At 35.9% G+C, this 19,790-nt stretch overlaps 1 protein-coding gene across 2 annotated transcripts in view; it reads right to left on the bottom strand.

The window, feature by feature from the left end:
- Window positions 1-19,790, bottom strand: part of LOC138699819 (protein Wnt-5b-like) — a 2,020,855-nt gene that overhangs the window by 171,229 nt on the left and 1,829,836 nt on the right. For both annotated transcript variants that reach the window (XM_069825994.1, XM_069825995.1), the window contains one exon: window positions 657-916. In XM_069825994.1, the coding sequence (XP_069682095.1) occupies window positions 657-916 (260 nt within the window). The remainder of the gene's footprint in view (window positions 1-656; window positions 917-19,790) is intronic.

Raw genomic sequence — 19,790 nt, forward strand, 5'->3', positions numbered from 1 at the left:
GATTAATCTTACAAGAGAAATTGATCGATTAAATCCCACAACACTGGTAGGCTAAATACACCTCTGATTGAGGTTCTGGCTGATATGTACATCTATTATCTTCAGACAGTACACTTCACTTGACGGTCTATGATGTCAGAGAAAGAACAATTGTTTGTATATCTGAAGTCTGATTAGTATGTAATGGATTGGGAGAGAAACTGGCCATCCTATGTCATTATCTCAAGCCTAGTTGCCTCATAAGTGATGCCTTACTGGCATCACCCTCACATATATCATGGCGCTCGATGCACGAAAGCCTGAGTAACCATGTGATTGGTCAGACTATCCTATTGATGAAGACTAGATTTACTACCTTCCATACTTCCGTAAAAGCAAAAGATAAGCGAGAATTCACGTGAACCGAGACCTATAAGATTGACGCACCGGTAGGGTGAGTAGCCAGATGTCTTTCTGCCTGACTACATCTCTATAATATAACATTTGAAATAGCCAGTAGAACAATAGTAAAATCAAATTGGCGATACAAATAGAATTGCTTCGATAAATTTGGTGCACAAATTATTACAAAGTCACAATCTCATTTAGACTGAACTAGAAAACAAACAAATGGGAAACAACAGACTTTTGTACTCTTAACAGAGAGCAGTGCTCACCTATTTTGAGCATGGGGCCGAACACGGAGCTGTCGTGCCCCGTGGAGCAGTTCCACCGCCTGTGCCTAAACTGCCACTGACACTCTGCAATGCCCGCCCGGGCTCCTCGCCCCACGCCGCTCATGTGGTCCTGGTAGAGCTGACAGAGCTTCGTCTGTCCTGGGGACAGCCCGCTGATCTGACTGCAGAGAGGAGAGGCTCCGATGAGGTATTGAGGCTGTGGTAGCCTCACAACCTCGCCGCTCTGCGCGCCTGCATTCCTGCAACACGAAAAACATGCCATTATTGTCCGCTTATTAGAAATGAAGGGCTGACAGCAAAAACCGGACAAGTCCTAAATATTAATTTTTCAGAAAACGAAAGAAACTGTCCCTCACGTTTCTCATACAATATAATAATCTGACATATTTTGTACAGGTATTTCATATATTTACCAACTTTGGTAAAAAGTTTCATTGTTCTGTTTTATATTGTTTCTTGGAAAAAAAAAAAAAAAAAAACTTTTGGACATAACCACTTTTTGCAGAAAATTTTATATGTACACACATTAGTTGAGAAAAAGTATATGGAATAATCTTTCATTCATATTGTCAATTTACCAACATACAAATAAATATTTTTGAAGAGTTCGCGGGAAAAACAATGAAAGTCGCAGTTTTGTTAAGGTTGCTGTCATTATCTAATTCAATGGATCACTACGAAATTTAATGTTGTTCTTATGAAAAAATGGTAAAAAGGACAATTATTATCACCACGACTACAGTAATCCTTTCCTTTATTTTCTATAGAAACAGCACTACATTTTGCAGTTATAGACTCAATTAGATCCTTAACAGAAATGTGACATTCATCGTTTTTCCCGCGAACTCTTCAAGTGTTTTATTAAATTAAAAAACTTAATGTCAGAATGATTTCCTGAACAAAAATAAATAAATAAATAAATAAATAAATAAATAAATAAATAAATAAATAAATAAATAAATAAATAAATAAATAAATAAAAAATAATAATACTGTTATGTTTATGTTTTTCTTTTTCTAAATTTGTGTCCTTCAGTCTTTGAATTCTTGGCACGTCAGTTATATCAAGTACCAAAAAATAATTATTCTAATAACACAATAAACTATGCTCAATAACATTATTATCATTATTATTATTATTATTATTATTATTATTATTATTATTATTATTATTACTATTATTAATTAAAATAGGTACAATTACGGACTCCGTCCATTGTTCTGGTACAATTTCCTTTTCCCAAATAGCAAGTAAAAGTTAATAAATTTAGCTAGATAATGCGCTTCCACCTTCTTGTATTAATTCTGCTGGAATTTGATCGATACCTGGAGACTTATACTTTTTCAGATTTTCTATCGCAATTTCGACTTCACAAAGTGTGGGTTCGGGTATAAATGGCTTAGCAGTTTGTATTTAATTTTCGTCCCGATCATTTATATTTGGCCTACGTATATTTAGTAGTTTCCAAAAATAGTTTTTTCATCTGTTCAGGATTGAATGAGAATATGCAAGCAAGTCACCATCATCATCCTTGATCACGTTTACCCTTGCCTGATATCCGTTCTTATTGTGACAGCGACGTGAGATTCGAACTCACGACCAGCGTCCCGCAAGAAAGCAGGCGCGCGGCGAAGAGGGGAAAGGGCCAACGCGGCGAGAGAGTGGAGCGAGAGTGCGCGCGCATCTGGTGCTGGTAGAGAGGAGAGGGCTCTGGCTTTTTCTGGAGTGCCATCTCTACAGACGCGTGGAACCTTCGAGGCTACGTCACTGTGGTTATAAATTACGGTCGCGAAGGAACGAGAGCAGAGTTTTCAGTTGATTAGTCAGCCAGTCAGTGAGAAAGCCAGAGCAAGCAAGCCAGTCTTGTGTTCCGGAGTTCGACTCGAGTGTGCGTCCGCATCTGCGTCAGCATCCGAAGGCCTGAGTTCGAGTGCAGTGGACCGCAGTTGGAGGGACCTGAGTTCGAGTGCAGTGGACCGCAGTTGGAGGGACCCGAGTTCGAGTACAGTGAACTGTCTCTGAAGGTCTGTGATTCGAGATACTGTGAACTCGAGTGACTGAGATAGAATAACTGTGAACTGAGAACTGGTAGTTCTGATTTGTAAATAATGCTTTGTAAATATTAGTTAAGATTAACAGTTCATTGTTGTGCGTAATAGTCCAAGTAAATTGTCATTGTCGTCGGTGGAGTGCTATAACGAATACTGTGTTGAGTGAAGATCCAATTGTTGACGAGAGCGTTTAAGGTGAATTGTAGAAAGGAATTATTGTTGTGACGAATAAATTACATTGTTGTTACTAATAAAATTCACATTATATTCCTTTGTACCCTGTATCGTGACCAGAACATTGTACGAAATGGAAACATAAAAATTGGAGATTTATCCTTTGAAGTTGTGGAAAAATTCAAATATCTTGGAGCAACAGTAACAAATATAAATGACACTCGGGAGGAAATTAAACGCAGAATAAATGAATGGGTTATTTATGAAAGGGCCTAAGTCTTGAATATTAAATTGTTAGCAATTAAAGAAAAACTGCTTATAGGGCGAAATTTTGAAATTAAGGCTGAAATAAAAATTGTATCATAATTTTAAAAAGTATTAGAGTGTGAACCTTAGTCCTCTTCATATCAAAATCGATGTATCTACACCCAACGAGCAGTTATAACATTACAAACTCATTTTCACAAAATAATGACTTAGGCCCTTTCATAAATACCCATTCAAATATGGGAAATGCCTGTTATTATTCGGTTGAGAAGCTTTTGTCATCTAGTCTGCTGTCAAAAATTCTGTAAGTTTGAATTTACCGGTTGTTCTGTATGGTTGTGAAACTTGGACTCTCACTTTGAGAGAGGAACAGAGATTAAGGGTGTTTAAGAATAAGGTTTTTAGGAAAATATTTGGGGCTGAGAGGGATGAAGTTACAGGAGAATGGAGAACGTTACACAACACGGAACTGCACGCATTGTATTCTTCACCTGACATAATTAGGAACATTAAATCCAGACGTTTGGGTTCGGCAGGGCATGTAGCACGTATGGGCGAATCCAGAAATGCATATCGAGTGTTAATTGGGAGACCGGAGGGAAAAAGACCTTTGGGGAGGCCGAGACGTAGACGGGAGGATAATATTAAAATGGATTTGAGGGAAGTGGGATATGATGATAGAGAGTAGATTAATCTTGCACAGGATAGAGACCGATGGGGGGCTTATGTGAGGACGGCAATGAACCTACGGGTTCCTTAAAAGCCATTTGTAAGTAAGTATTATTATTATTATTATTATTATTATTATTATTATTATTAACTTGTCCCAACCGGGATTTAATCCCGGGCCCCCTAGTTTCACGGTAGTACTTTCTAACCGTTACTTCACAGCGGTGGAATGCATGAATGTACTTAGACAATACAGAACAAATGCAATGTCAAGGACACACACCTATTTCATGAGTAATGGAAACATTTCTTTCATATTTGCAGAAAATCGAACCCCGGTTCACTGAAATGCAGCCGATTACACTCACCTGAGCCACATGTTCAACTCAAACACAATTCAAACCCAAATAAGTTGATGCAGATTCATTATGAATAATATTATTCACTGCTTAGATTGGATGTGTTAATTTCCTTCGATCCTGATAAGCAACTCCCTCGTCAGATTTGAACGAAGTAAAGTGTCAAGTATAATGAATAGGTTTAGAGTTTTTCTTTGTTTGCTGGGCGCGGTGTGGGTTTCAGACGCAGCCTCCTCCCAGGTTTGCACCTAGTGAGAGCCCAATGCAAGAAACATACCTCAGCAAGCCCACACTTCATGACCGCGTCTAACACGCTATCAAGTTACGTAGAACAATGGGCATAGGAGGTGCTCAACCTGTCATAGCACTATTGTTACGTGACAGAACGCTTTCATAGTTTCTCAAAACTCTCCGTTTCCGGTATTCATTTCGCATATGTTCATGCTTTTATTCTCGGCAAGTGAAGCGTGACGTTACAGAAAGGATGGGTGAGTAGTTTAGTTTTAGATACAGCCTTCATAAATCAAGCCATACAGAACGTCCTATGCCTTGATTCAGCATAAATTTGATGTCAAGATACGAATACAATGGGAATAATTTTATAATGTGGACGTTAAAATATTGATACAATCAATTTCTCAATTTTTAATACCGATAGTAATTTTCTTCGAAAGTTCAATAAACCTTCTCTTCTGAATTTATGCGGCTTCACACAAAACAAGTGACATTCATCTTAACCGTCAAAATTTTCAAAATTCAGTCTTATTAAAGAATGACATTTTCCCCACATGACGGGGTTGCAGTATGTTCCTCATATTCTGGGTCTTAGAACCATTTTTTTTTCTTCACAAAAAGATGTTCAACCGTTCCATTGGATATAAGTTTACCATGAATTTTCTTTGTACAACTTATTACTCCAAGGAAAATGACATTCGGAGTCTCTTTAAATACCTCACTGAAGAGGAGGTAGCTTGGTTTGAAGAAATACTCACCGAAGCAAACCAACAAAATATGGCAGGAGGAGGAAGAGGGCGAAGTGACTCAGATAATGAAGACTGCTGAGATGAAAAATGGCAAGTAAGAAAAGTTTGTGTATCATTTGTTGAACTGTCATCAAAATTATTATAAATTTCACAAAAACTATTGAAAAGTATAAATTATTAATTTATTTTGAATTATCTTTACTTTGCATGACTGTATTATTATTATTATTATTATTATTATCATTATTATTATTATTATTATTATTATTATTATTATAATTATTACAAGTGACTTAAAACAACTATTTCAATTTAGTTTTGGTACATTAAATTCCTGCCATTAATATTAGGCCTATACAGGGCTTTCATTTCAAAACTTTCCAATCTAAATAACTAATTATTTAAATTGAATTCAATTTAAACAAAAGACACGTCAATTTGCATATTGAGGGGAGAGAATTAAACCAGGCTTAATTGCATGTTAGATTTCACCCCCCACCCCCTCTTTGAAATTTCAAATGACATCCCTATATTTTTATTCTTAAATATGAAAAAACGTTCAATTGTTTATACACCTCATCCATTTGTTTTCGGAACTTTTGTTTTCTAACGTCGCCTGGCAACCTGTATTTTTGTTATTGTCAGTTGATTGTAGGATGAAAACACAGCTTATTTTGCGTAATTTCCTAAATTTAATCAATAAAGATGAGTAGTGTTGTCATTTGAAGGGTAGACATCATTTTAAAATAACTTAATACACAAACACAATTATTAATGAAATGCTCAATAAGTTTTTCTAGCTTTATTCTCTTCAGCTCTAATCAACAATAACAACAATCCAGGTTGCCAGGCGACGACAGAAACGAAAAGATGCGAAAACAAATGAATAAACTGTATAAACAATTGAATATAATAATCCGTGGCGCTACAGCCCGTGAAGGGCCTAGACCGACCAGCCGGCTGCTGGCCTCATGTCCACATACCGAAGCAGAGGTGGACGATCATCCAACCAAAATGGAGGTATCGTGTGGTTAGCACGATGATCCCCCCAGCCGTTATAGCTGGTATTCGCAACTGGATTTCGCTACCTATCATAGCTCCCCAAGTGCATCACGATGCTGGGTGGGCACCGGTTCCATACACTGGCCGAAATTTCATGAGCAAATTTCTTCTCCCATGAGGACTCGAACCAGCGCGCATTCCGTAACGCGAGTCCTAGGCAGGATACCTTACACCACGACGCCACGGCGCGGGACAAACAATTGAATACTCTTTCATATTTAAGTATAAAATATAGGGGTGACATTTTTAATTTCAACGTGGGGTTGGCTGGGGAATGGGGGGTTAAATCTAAAATGCAATTAAGCCTGGTTTCAGACTTCCCCTCAATATCTAAATTGAGTTTTTTTGTTTAAATTGAATTCAATTTAAATAATTAGTTATTTAGACTGGGAAGTTTTGAAATGAAAGCCCTGTATGTATGAAGGGCGTGTACAGGCACATTTTAAAATGTAAGTTGCTATTTAAAATGTTACAATATCTGTTTCAAAGAATTATCTTCAATAATAAATGATTACGTTCATTATTGCATTCATTAAACAAATTTAAGTACTTAGTACAAGCACTAAACCAAATCGAAAATTTCAAATGTCATTTCCTCCGAATATGATTTTCTGGTATACGCCTCTTGTAGGCCTACATACAACTCCTCAATTGCAGTCCACGTGAAAAAAAGGCATTGGAAAAACCTCTCTCCATTTAGCTAAAACCTGAATCAGACAGGAGACATTAAGAAAAAAGAGCGAAGAATTTTGTATTCAGTAAGTTCATCTTTCTCGGGACAAGCTCTACAGTTTGATCATTATAGCAGTATTAAAATAAGTTCCCTCCAAAAAAAAAACTGTAAATACGATCTCAATCTTTGGAAAGTAATAAAAGTATTCAATTTGCTATTTAATGATATTTATGTCCCTAAACTTCGTATTGGAAATATTGGACTGAATAAGCCAAGGCTTATAGAGAATGTTTAACGATCAATAAAATGTGAGCCAAGTCAAGAGTGATATATGTTGCAGCGCCCCACACAGCGGTTTTTGTAAGCCAATTCAGTTCAAGTTTGCTCAGGCGCCAAAAAACAATATAGACCAATACAGGGGAAACAGTCGAAATCGATGATTTATTACAGCGGTTGTAAATTAATTGCCACATTTATAAACATTTGTGGTTCTTTCTCTTACAATATAAATTCATTGAATTACGAGTATCTATATAAAAGCACCACAAACTTTTTATTCTCCATCTGTATGTCAACAGATATTTATTACATAAAACCTGGAGAAAGTATTGTAATAATACAACAATTCTACTTTTATGTATCATGAAAATGCTAATTTTTTACATCAGGATGTCGAAAAATCCTTTTTTTTTGTATTATCTGCATGTCCCGTTTGTATAGATGTTCCTTCTGAAATAGTTCAAATTTACTATTCTGTATCTACAGTCAATTCTCTTTGAGAGTGTAACCTGTGTATTACTGCATATTACTCGAAAAATGTAATTTATTCGACCACCTCTAACCTAACGACAGAAAGAAATAAATAAAATTAATACGAATTTACGAATATATACAGAGTGGAAGGTAAGGTGGTACATTAATTAGGATGTGATTCCTTAAAATATAACGAACAAAAAAGTTTAATATCATTTTGCTCGTTTTTGCGAGGTTTTTGAAGAAATAATACTTTTATGTCGACATTTCGATCGCGAATTTTACGAATACTGTTTAAAATACGGTTTAATTTCTTGTATAACAACGAAGAGAACGTTTGTTACGTTTACATTGCAGCAGTATTTTAATTAGAAAATTCACAGATTTCGAATTAATCGATTGAAGAAACATTGGAAACATTGATTGTCGAGTCACGTACAGTTGTTAAAAGAAAAAGTGACCGCTCTCTTGAAACAAAGTTCCCTTCGGGTATCTTCGCTACAATTCGGAGACAGGCGATGTTACATGTTGTTGGACCACGTTGGCTGATATCTACAGTTATAATTGAAGTATGCTGTTTGTTATTTGATAGCGTAATGGTAGCGTTCCGGCCTCTTATTCGTGAGGTCCTGCGTTCGAATACAACATCGTGCTTTTTATGTTCTTTTTTGTTTTGTTTTTTAAGAGAGAGAGAGAAAATATACATAATTGCTCCTTTCTCTTTTACGATTATTTTAGTAATTAACATCAGGTTCATTAATATATTATGCCATGACTTTATCATTATGACATTGTGGCTGCAAATGGAAAGAAAAATATTTTATTCTCAATAAAAATATCTTTCGTGACATAAACAAAACAAATTTACTGGCGTCGGCCTTAGAACATTCAAACAATTGAGAGTTCAAAAAAGAAAACAAAAAGCCACAATTCAATATTTAGTCTATCTTCCCCTTATCTCGATCATTTTGCAGTCGAGTGGGCATGGAATCAACTAGTCTTTGCAAATAGCGACTGTTCTTAGACACGATATTCCAAGCATTCTGAACATACATACATAAGTGTTCTGCCCATGGGCAGGTCTTTCATTGCAAACCCAGCATTCTCCAATCTTTCCTATTTTCTGCCTTCCTCTTAGTCTCCGCATAGTATGATCCACATACCGTAATGTCTATTATTCTTTTCAACCAGAGAACCAACCAATTCCTTCTTCTCTTTCTAATCAGTTTCAGCATCATTCTTTCTTCACCCACTTTTTCAAACACAACTTTATTTTTTATTCTGTCTGTCCACTTCACAAGCTCCGTTCTTCTCCACATCCACATTTCAAATGCTTCAATTCGTTTCTCTTCATTTCGTCGTAATGTCCATGTTCCTTCCCCATACAATGCCACACTCCACACAAAGCACTTCACTAGTCTCTTCCTTAGTTTTTTTTCCAGAGGTCCGCAGAAGATCCTTCTTCTTCTATTAAAAGCTTCCTTTGTTCATGTTTGCAGTATTTCTTGGGAAGGATAAATGCGGTAACTTCCCGTTGCTTTCCGCACACCACTATCTCTTTCGCATCTTATTAGATTCCAGGGGGTCCAAGCGTGGAGATGAGGAGAGTGGATTTAACTAATTGGGCCCTCCGGACTTCACCGAAAGTCACCGCAAGGGTTAAATATTAGTTCTATCAGGATGTTTGACCCGATCAGAGACCGGGAAATCCCAATTAGCCTTTGCCCCCCGCATCTTGGACTAGCTTCTACGAATTATCAGAAAATTTTAGAGTGTGATTGGGCCAATTTTTCCGAACATGTTTCCACACTTTTGCCCTCGTAGCTCAGCAGAAGAACGTCGGAATTTAGATATCAACGTCTCAGCTTCAATTCCTCGCCACTCCTTTTCATTTTATTGTGGTTCAAGATAGTATAATGTAATAATATAGAAAAAAACTAGCACCAGTATTATGCAACTGTATTGTTCCAAACCTAATATTAAATTTATGTTATTTATATCGCTAAAGATCGATAATTGAATATAAATTATATCTTGAATATTACTTATGTCGCTAAAGAAAAGTTTACAATATAAATAACTTGAATATTATTTATACAGTATCAGTAAAGCACGATAACAAAATGTAAATGCTAAATATCGGTTGCTTTAATTAATATAATATATTATATAATACGTATTTAATTATCTAAATAAAATAACCTATTTTACAAAGAAAAAATGGTTATTTGTATTATAATAATTACTTACATAAAATACACATTATTTATATCGCGAAAGAACAATAACAATATAAATAACTTGAATATTATTTATAATACTAATGAAGGAAAACAGAATATAAATGATAACTTGAATATTATTTATATCGCTAAAGAACGATAACAGAATATAAAAAACGTGAATATTATTCATATCGTTATAAAACGATAACAGAATACAAATGATGACTTGAATTTTATTCATATCTCTAAAGAACGATAACAAAATATAAATAACGTGATATCCATAAAGAACGATAACTGAATATAAATGATAATTTGAATAGCATTTACATCGCTAAAGAACGATTAAAAAATAAAATGAAAACTTGAAGAAGTCCCGAATCCGCAACTTTCAAATCATTATGCTAGCGCTCTACCGCTGGTCTACGAGGTGCAGATATGGAATATTTTCGTAGTTCCGGAACTGCTTGTACAAGCACATGCATCGTGTAACATCGCCGCGACCCGAAGTGGACTTAGAAAATATTCGCTGTTCACGAGTGCGGCCACTTTTTTTTGACAACTGTACAGACGGTCTAAAAATCTGGCATCGCTGTCGAGACGGCAAACGGTTTGCGTAGTACTCGCAACTGATCAGCTGTTGTAATGTTTACATTGCATTAGTGTGCAGTTGGACGTACAGTGTATTTTAAACAGTATTCGTAAAATTCGCGATCGAAATATCGACATAAAAGTATTATTTCTTCAAAAACCTCGCAAAAACGAGCAAATTATATTAGACTTTTTTGTTCGTTATATTTTTAAGGAATCGCATCCTACAATTAATGTACTACCTTACCTTCCACCCTGTATGAATTTAAATACTATACAGCATAATATAAGGCGAGTTAAAAGTCGCTTTCCCCAATATTCGTTCATAGGTTTCATACTTATACACATATACAAATGTCATAACTTGAACAAACGAATAGCTGGTGTCAGAGGACCATTTTTTTAAGGAACGGTTACCAGCAACCAATATCTTCAGATGTTAGAAGAGACGATTATTCCTGAACTTGAAAACAGTCCTCGTTTTGCCAATATGCAGTTGATATGGCAACAGGATGGAGAATCGCCTGATTTTGGTGTATAAATAAGAGACTTCTTGAACTATGAATGGATTGACAGTCGTGGCACACCAGAATGGCCACCCAGATCATGCGACCTGAGACCATGTGATTTTTCGCTGAGGAGTATTACGAAAAATGATGTTGTTGCTTAGAAGCCGCAGAATCTGCATCAGTTGCAACATATGATCGAACAGTTATTCGTAAAAATCGATTAAAGTCGTCAGTTATGTTCTGTAATCTGTAAATCAGTGCCTTAATTGCATCGAGAAGCAAGGTCTGTAGAGTAATGCGTAATCAAATGTAAATTGAATGTAATTAAATGTAAGGAAGTATTTGGGGAAGCGACTTTTCGCCCACTCTGTATATACAGAAATTCTAGTTCAAATGGGAAATGGTTTCAACATCTTGAGAGGAAGAACATATAAGGTACAAAACTGAGAACAGAGAAATGAAATAGGCTCTAAACTTTATATAAATAGGTGAATAATGAAACGGGAGCTTCGTGGGTTGGAGAGCGGTTTATCGGTCCGCAGAGTGTTTTCTTGAAGCTATATGCGTGTGTGTGGGGTGACCCTTGGCCCGCACACGCCCAACCTGACCCGAGATTTGTATCTTCGGAGAAGCTATTTCCAAGACCTGCGCAACACCGAACTCCACTTGCGGGGCGCAGCCTGTAATTTGTGTCCAGGAAGAACAAGTACAGCGCCAGCATTCCGAACAGACTTGGAGCCGTGAGATTTGTCGTCGTTTTAGGTGTAAAGACAGCTTTACGAGCTCTGTGCTCTCGTGTACACTTCTTTCAAAGAATAGTTGGTATACGAAAAGCACATTTTTGCGTAAAACTGTTTTCTTTATCACTGCTTCTGTGCAGTTAATTAACATTTATATTGATTTTGCAGGTCGTAACGGGAAGCTACCGTACCGTTACTTTGTTCGCGGGAGAAGCGTCGTAGAAGATCAGGATGGCGCCAAAGTCTGAAATTCAACATATCACTTGGAAAAGATGGAACAGAAATAACAACATGAAAAAAGCATCAACGGTAGGCTGAGGAAAGACTGAAGAGGAATGTTTTGAAACAGAGTGAGAAAGAAGATACATGTTATGTTTTATTTAACGACGCTCGCAACTGCAGAGGTTATATCAGCGTCGCCGGATGCGCTGGAATTTTGTCCCGCAGGAGTTCTTTTACATGTCAGTAAATCTACTGACATGAGCCTGTCGCATTTAAGCACACTTAAATTCCATCGACCTGGCCCGAGATCGAACCCGCAACCTTGGGCATAAGGCCAGCGCTATACCAACTCGCCAACCAGGTCGACGAGAAAGGAGATGATATGAAGAGAAAGAAAGGGAGGAATTGAGGGTAATAATGAATTAGAAATATAAAAAGGAAAAGGGATGAAGAAAAACGATGAAAATGAATGAGAAAGAGCAGAAGAAAAAGAAGAAGGTCTAGAAAAAACAGAGAGCAATTGGGATAAAATTAGTAGAAGGAAAATAATAATGAAATTATATAGCCTACATTAAGTTCTGGAACAGAAGCAAAGACAGAGCAATAGATTGATAGAGAAGAAAATCAAAATTAAGAAAGCGAAGAAAAAGAGAAGACAATAACATGGGAGAGAAGAATATGTTGACAGAAAGTGTCAGAAAAGTAAGGGTAAGAAGAGATTGAATGGGAAAAATTTTAAAATAGAGTTATGATTTGATCTGAATGATGAATTGTTCAATGGTTGAGCTGTTTGGACTTTTTCCATTGCTAATTTTCAAAATTGGATCAGTCAGACAGGCTAGCTGTTTGTAACGATCCCCACAGTAGGTTTTCACCTGACGATAAAGAGAGATTTACTCTTCGCAACGCTGTGATACAAGTTTGAAAATTAGCAATGGAAAAAGTCCAAATAGCTCAACCATTGAAAGTTATGACTGCAACAAAGACGACGATGACGATGATGAAGACTGTAACGATGAATAAGACAGCAGCGATGACAATAAACACAAACTACTACGATGACAACAACCAAGATCAACGACATAAATTATGAAGACAATTGTGGAGGCTATAATCAAGACAATTATGACGACAATAATGAAGATCAACTACGGCTACAATAATCAAGACCAACTAAGATGACAATAATCAAGATCAAGTATGACGGCAATAATCAAAACTAGCTAAGACAATAACCAACACAACACCAATACTCAAGGTAACTACGACGATTAATCTTATTACATGTCAAATAGACTTGATACATATGCTTCTGTGTATATTGCTGGCCTTAGAAGGTACTGTACTGTAATTATATTCATTTTTGTGTTAACTTTAAATGATTTTCTTTTGTTGGGCAGATAATTATTTGGCTTAAGCCTACATGAAATAACAAGTAACGCCAATATTTTAACTTAAAGTAACAGTTTTAATATAAAAATGAATAATATATAGAACTTCTATAAATATTTTCGTCCTTATTTTGAACCAATGTGTCCAGTTTTTCACTCATGAGTATCCGGTAACCATAATACAACATAATTGGAAGGTGAGGTCTATCCAATTCATGTCATCTCACAACACTCATTACGTGACGTCATTTGATTGACATTTCCTTTCATCGTCCTTAGGCGACATTGAGAAATTACGTCAGACAGATAGATGACAAAATTATTACCAGGTGTAATATGAGCTTTGAGAAATAAATTATGCATAAGAAATTACCCAGTGTCCTTTATTTCCAACGTCACTTGTCTCCCAAGAAATTACTTCGACTGCACTCACAGTACGCTAGAAATAAAGATGCGAGGTTATGATGTTATGAGTAAGTTTTAATTTAAACTGCTGAGACAGACAACTATAAATGCTCACCTGGGTAGTAAGTTCATATAGCGTACTTATTCAGCAAAATATGTTATCGTATTTACTCGAAGGTATTCCTCTGCTTGTAAGACTCCCAATTTTCAAAAGCTCGTCGTACTTGTTCTGCTTGTAAGGCTCCCAATTTTTAAAAGCTCGTCGTACTTACTCGAAGATATTCCTCTCAATTTTTAAACGCTCGTCATAATTACTCGAAGATATTCCCCTGCTTGTAAGATTCCCAATTTTTAAAAGCTCGTCGTACTTACTCGAAGATATTCCTCTGCTTGTAAGATTCCAATTTTTAAAAGCTCGTCGTACTTACTCGAAGATATTCCTCTGCTTGTAAGACTCCCAATTTTTTTTTAAATTCGTCGTACTTACTCGAAGATATTCCTCTGCTTGTAAGACTCGTCGTAGTTACTCGAAGATATTCCTCTGTTTGTAAGACTCCCAATTTTTTTAAATTCGTCGTACTTACTCGAAGATATTCCTCTGCTTGTAAGACTCCCAATTTTTTTTTAAATTCGTCGTACTTACTCGAAGATATTCCTCTGCTTGTAAGACTCACAATTTTTTTTTTAAATTCATTGTATTTACTAGAAGATATTCCTCTGCTTGTAAGTCTCCCAACTTTCAAAAGCTCGTTGTACTTACTCGAAGATATTACTCTGCTTGTAAGACTCCCAATTTTTAAAAGCTCGTCGTATTTACACGAAGATATTCCTCTGCTTGTAAGACCCCCCATTTTTAAAAACTCGTTCTACTTGAAGATATTCCTCTGCTTGTAAAACTCCCAATTTTAAAAGCTCGTCGTACTTACTCGAAGAAATTCCTCCGCTTATAAGACTCCCAATTTTCAAAAGATCGTCGTCGTTGTCGTCGTCGCCGCTGGCGCAATCGTCACTGCAAGTAGTTGGCAATGCTGTCCACAGGCCACTCCATCTTTTCATGATCTGCTTTAATCACGTCTGCCACGAGGGTCATATTGTTCAGCAATCTTAGGCAATCTATATTCTTCTACATATTCTAAATAGGATCTCCAGTTCATTTCGCAATTTTCAATTTTTTATTTAATGAATATTTGTTCTGTTCTTTTCTTACTTCATTCTTGAGCTTATCTAGTTTTGTACAGCGTCTTGTTCATTCCAAGAACTTCGTTTCTGCTGCTTTTATTTTGGAGATGACTCTTTTTGTTGTAATACAAAAGGCCTATCTATTGACATATATACAATTAGAATTGGTATATACATAACCTTACAACATTTTTTATTTTGCTTCTCTTCTTGTTTAACCTTTAATGTTCTCTGTATGCTTTCACAAATGTTTTTGACCTTGTAATTTTCTCTATTAAACTTACATCTTTTTTTTTTTTTTTTTTTTGTAAGTAATGTTGCAACCAAGATAGTTTTTGAAGTGTGTCATCTGTTTCAGTAATTTGAATATTCACCAGAATTGTTTAATCTAATCGCGTTCTTGCTTTGAAATTCCGTAGTTTTGGTTTTATTCTCTGATATTTTTATACTATATTCTGAGATATTTGTTGTCCACCATTGATAACGTCTTCTATTTCACTTATGAACTTATCCCAAGTGTCTTCATTTGCTTCCCTCACTATTTGTCTCGCTCTATTTCTTTCCCCCCTTTTTTTACTGATTACAGGTTTGTTCATAATTCATAGTCTTATTATCAGATACTAAAAGAGTAACATATCTTTCTCCACATGTTGGACTCACTCTCATGTAGAATGCGGGAAAACATAAAACCAGGGTGCTATAAAATTTATAACCTAGTCACTTCCGAGCCAACTATAGGTTAAATTTTACAAGTAGATTAATTTTGACATATTCTCACTGTTGAACTGAACAATGATCACTAAATTCCTTTTCCAGGAATTGTAATAAATTGTAATACCAATATGCTACATTATCTCAATGTTTTTTTGTCTTCATTAACTTAGGAAACTGCATCAGCAAACGAGAAAACATTTAATGGTTGTTTGTTATACTGTAAGGATACGAAGTAGTATATTGTAAAATAACTACCGGTACCCATTTGCCTTAAAATTTGTTTCTTGTTGTATTATCGAAAGGAGGATAGCAATGGAAAAGGAAGCTTTTAATAGAAAACAATATCATCTTCTGCGAACCTCTGGAAAATAACTAAGGAAGAGACTAGTGAATGCTTTGTGCGGAGTGTGGCACTGTATGAGTAGAAACACAGACATTACGACGAAGTGAAGAGAAACGACAAGAAGCATTTGAAATGTGTATATGCAGAAGAATAGAGCGTGTGAAATGAACAGAGAGAATAAGAAATTAAGTTCTGCTAGAAAAAGTGGGCGAAGAGAGAATAACGCTCAAACTGATCAGAAAGAGAAAAAGGAATTTGCCTGGTTACTGACTAAAGGATGCACTGAAAGGAATGGTGAACGGGAGAAAAGCTCGGAGCAGAAGATAATACATTATAGACAACATTAAGATAGGATAGGAAAGATTTGAGAATGCTGGGTTTATAGTGAAAGACCTGATCTTGGGGAGAAAACTATAAATTAATGTATTATCGTTCATTAAATGATTTCATTACCTACCCGTTTTATTTTTAGCACCGTGTGTAAGAAACTATTCAGATTTTCGGCAATAAAAGTCCATGACGATATGACCACATATCACCGTCTACGCAAGTCTTTCGTGGCTCCGACTTAAAGAACGCAGAACTTTACACTCTTTGTCTTTACTCTTTCGAATTCTGCACACCTTAACACCAAATTACCTTTCGTCTCGTTTCTCTTATCTATACCACGGGGTATAGATCACTTATCTGTGGCACGCTAAGTATACGTCTTCATAGAACATCTTGTTAATCATCATCTTTTACAGTATCCACCTCGCGTCAATGGAATTCCTTGTCACAAAGTATTAGGGGCTGCAAGACAATAAACACCTTTAAGAACAGCTTAAAAGATAACCTTATTAGCATTTCACTCCAATCATGCTGATTTAAACTATCACTGACTACATTGTTACTTCTTTCTTTTAGACATCATCCTGATTGTGCTGTATTTTCAAAATTGTCTCATAATAATCTCTTTCTATTATCTAATATTATTTGAAATATATTAACATTCTATGTATTTTAGTTTAATTCTGCTACACAGTTTATTTCAGTGTTTAATTAATAGTTCATAGTATTTTGTTGTTTAATTCGTAAATAACTCTCATCTAAATCAAATTGTTGAATTCTTTGTAAGTTCATGCATATGTATATACTCTTTTTGCTGGTTGAGTGGAAGAGAAGGCCTTACGGCCTTAAATCTGCCAGCTAAAATAAATCATTATTATTTATTATTATTATTATTATTATTATTATTATTATTATTATTATTATTATTAAAAAGAGACAGTATTCAGAAATTATTGTGTTATGATGCAAGAGGACTATGAAGCAATTAAGAACTGAAATATTATCATAAACCGAAATACTGCAAGAAAACTTATTCATTATTATCTTTCTCATAACAAACCTATCAGAAATTTTATACACGTGTGAATATCGTTCATTATACAGCATTTGCTAGTGCAAACATTTACGTACTATCCGATAATCAACTCTGCACCCACTGAATTTGTAGCTAATTGTTACTACTTAAATTGTAGTGAAAAAATTTACGTTTTTCAAAGTAGGCTATATATTTTTATTCGTCAAATGAGTAACTTCAATATTACTCTGTTAATTTCTTTGAGTTCATGTTAAAGATCTAAAATAAACTGCAGAGAAAGCATTCGACTTATTGCATATAATTCGCGCTTAAAAGTCGTTGCATACTCCATCACTATCCAGAGGATCTTTTTTTATTTAATTTCCCAAACGGCAGTTGGTATGAGGGATGTTAGAGTCTCACCTTGTAGCCCACGTAGAACGTGACTGTACCCTCATTACGGTGCACCCCGTGGTTCGACAATTAACAGAATCTCTCTCAATTATAGGGAGGGAACTGATGGCTCCATGATTGACGAGGCGGGGTCTCGGGGCCACGTCCCACCCGAAATGCAGACTTTTAAACCTCGTATGGGAATGTGGAAGACGTCGGTGGCTGGTTAAATAGATTACTCAAAGCGAGTGAACTGTGCCCCACAGGCGTCCCATGAGCGAACAAGAGTTTCTCTTTTCAGCCACAATGTAACCTGCTGTTGCAAGACAAGTAACACATTTTAAAGTTAACGACAGAAATCTTTACTATATTTTATTTGCTGGTGATCAAGTTGTTTTAGCAGATTCTGAGCCAAATTGAAAAATAGTCGTGAACAAATTGTCTAAAGCAGTCAATCCCAAACTTTTTGAACCATCCTATCACTACCATAGCGGCATACAAGTCCCCTTAATAAATTTATGAAACGATTACAAAATTCGCTTATCACGTGGTTAGCACGGCTCAAAGACATACATATATATACAGGATGTTCCGAAACTATTCGTTCAGAATAATACAGGAGGTAGAGAACTTCAAAACAAATATATTTTGTAATGGTACATATGGTCCCTGAAGGCAATTTCTGATCCTAGGGACGATTTACACAGAAGGTAGTTTAGCATGCTAATTACATCAGTGGCATTCACAGGAACTGCTCGAATGGGCGACCATTAGCCTGTATGCACAGAGCAGTTTTGAATGTCAGTACACATTCCCAGTCAGCGACACCGTCACAACAGCTTACGTCAGCACCACTAACATAATGTTCCATAACATTACAAGTTGACTTCAGAGACCATATATTCCTTATCGAAATATATTTGTTTTCATGTTCTCTACCCTTTGTATTAATTTGAACGAATAGTTTCGGAACACTCTGTATATGTATATATATATATATATATATATATATATATATAGTACAGTATATATAGGCTATACATAGTTCTTATTGGAGAAATAACAATCTCTGTTTCACTCCCAGCATAGGCGGAGAGAGAACCGTTACCTTGGGGGGGGGGCAAAGCAAAACCACAGAATCCCCATCTAACGGGGTTATGGGGGGACATCATTTACCTCCTCCCCCGTTATAGCTTGACCGTGGTACAGTATATCGGAATATGATCATTTAATAAAGGTATTTTCGGGGGACATGTTTCTTACAGTGTTATATTCATATCCGCGATGTTTTGAACCGAGTTGAATAGAGCTTGAACTGTAGGTCTACTACAAATTATAATAGGGCATAACTTAAAACAATTTCCCTCTTTTTCTCTCTCGTACAGAAACACATGCATACATCAATAAAACTACGTAACAGTGCTAACAGAAACTTTTTCATATGAAGCTTACCATCCTGAAGATATATATCAAATGTAAATTCTAATTATTTTATTTAATGTCATCTTTAAGTTTACACATTATACCGGGATCACTTTTCTTTTTTCTACATTGCTTTGCAGTATGTTATTCATACATCTCCAAGTGGCGGCCTGCACACCTGCAGACTTCTAATACATGAGTACAGGCTGTTACAAAAGAAAACTTACAGTGCTACCATTCCTCAAATGAGGTATAGAAATTCTTATACATTCAGAAATTTAAAATAAATATTAAAGACATTAATTCATCAATTTAAGCACAGAGACTTAAAAAAATATTTTGAATTGAATAGAATAATAGAAAAAAAGAGGTCAGACAAGTTTGGGGAGGCACTGCCCCCCATGCCTCCCCCCATAACTCCGCCTATGGCTCCCGGTAATCGAACTCGAAACTGGTGGCCTTGTAGTCTTCAATGCTATCACTTTAGCCACAACATGAAACTAAATTCATCATTGGTGTAACTTTCCTTTCCTTTGCACCAGCATAGATCTTGAACATTAAAGCAGCTTGTTCATTTTACGATATCGTATTTCTGCGGTTAGTACAAATTTGCAGCATTTTAAGAGGGATGGTTATTTTTCA

This window comes from Periplaneta americana, chromosome 5 (genome assembly GCF_040183065.1).
Source record: "Periplaneta americana isolate PAMFEO1 chromosome 5, P.americana_PAMFEO1_priV1, whole genome shotgun sequence".
NCBI lineage: Eukaryota > Metazoa > Arthropoda > Insecta > Blattodea > Blattidae > Periplaneta > Periplaneta americana.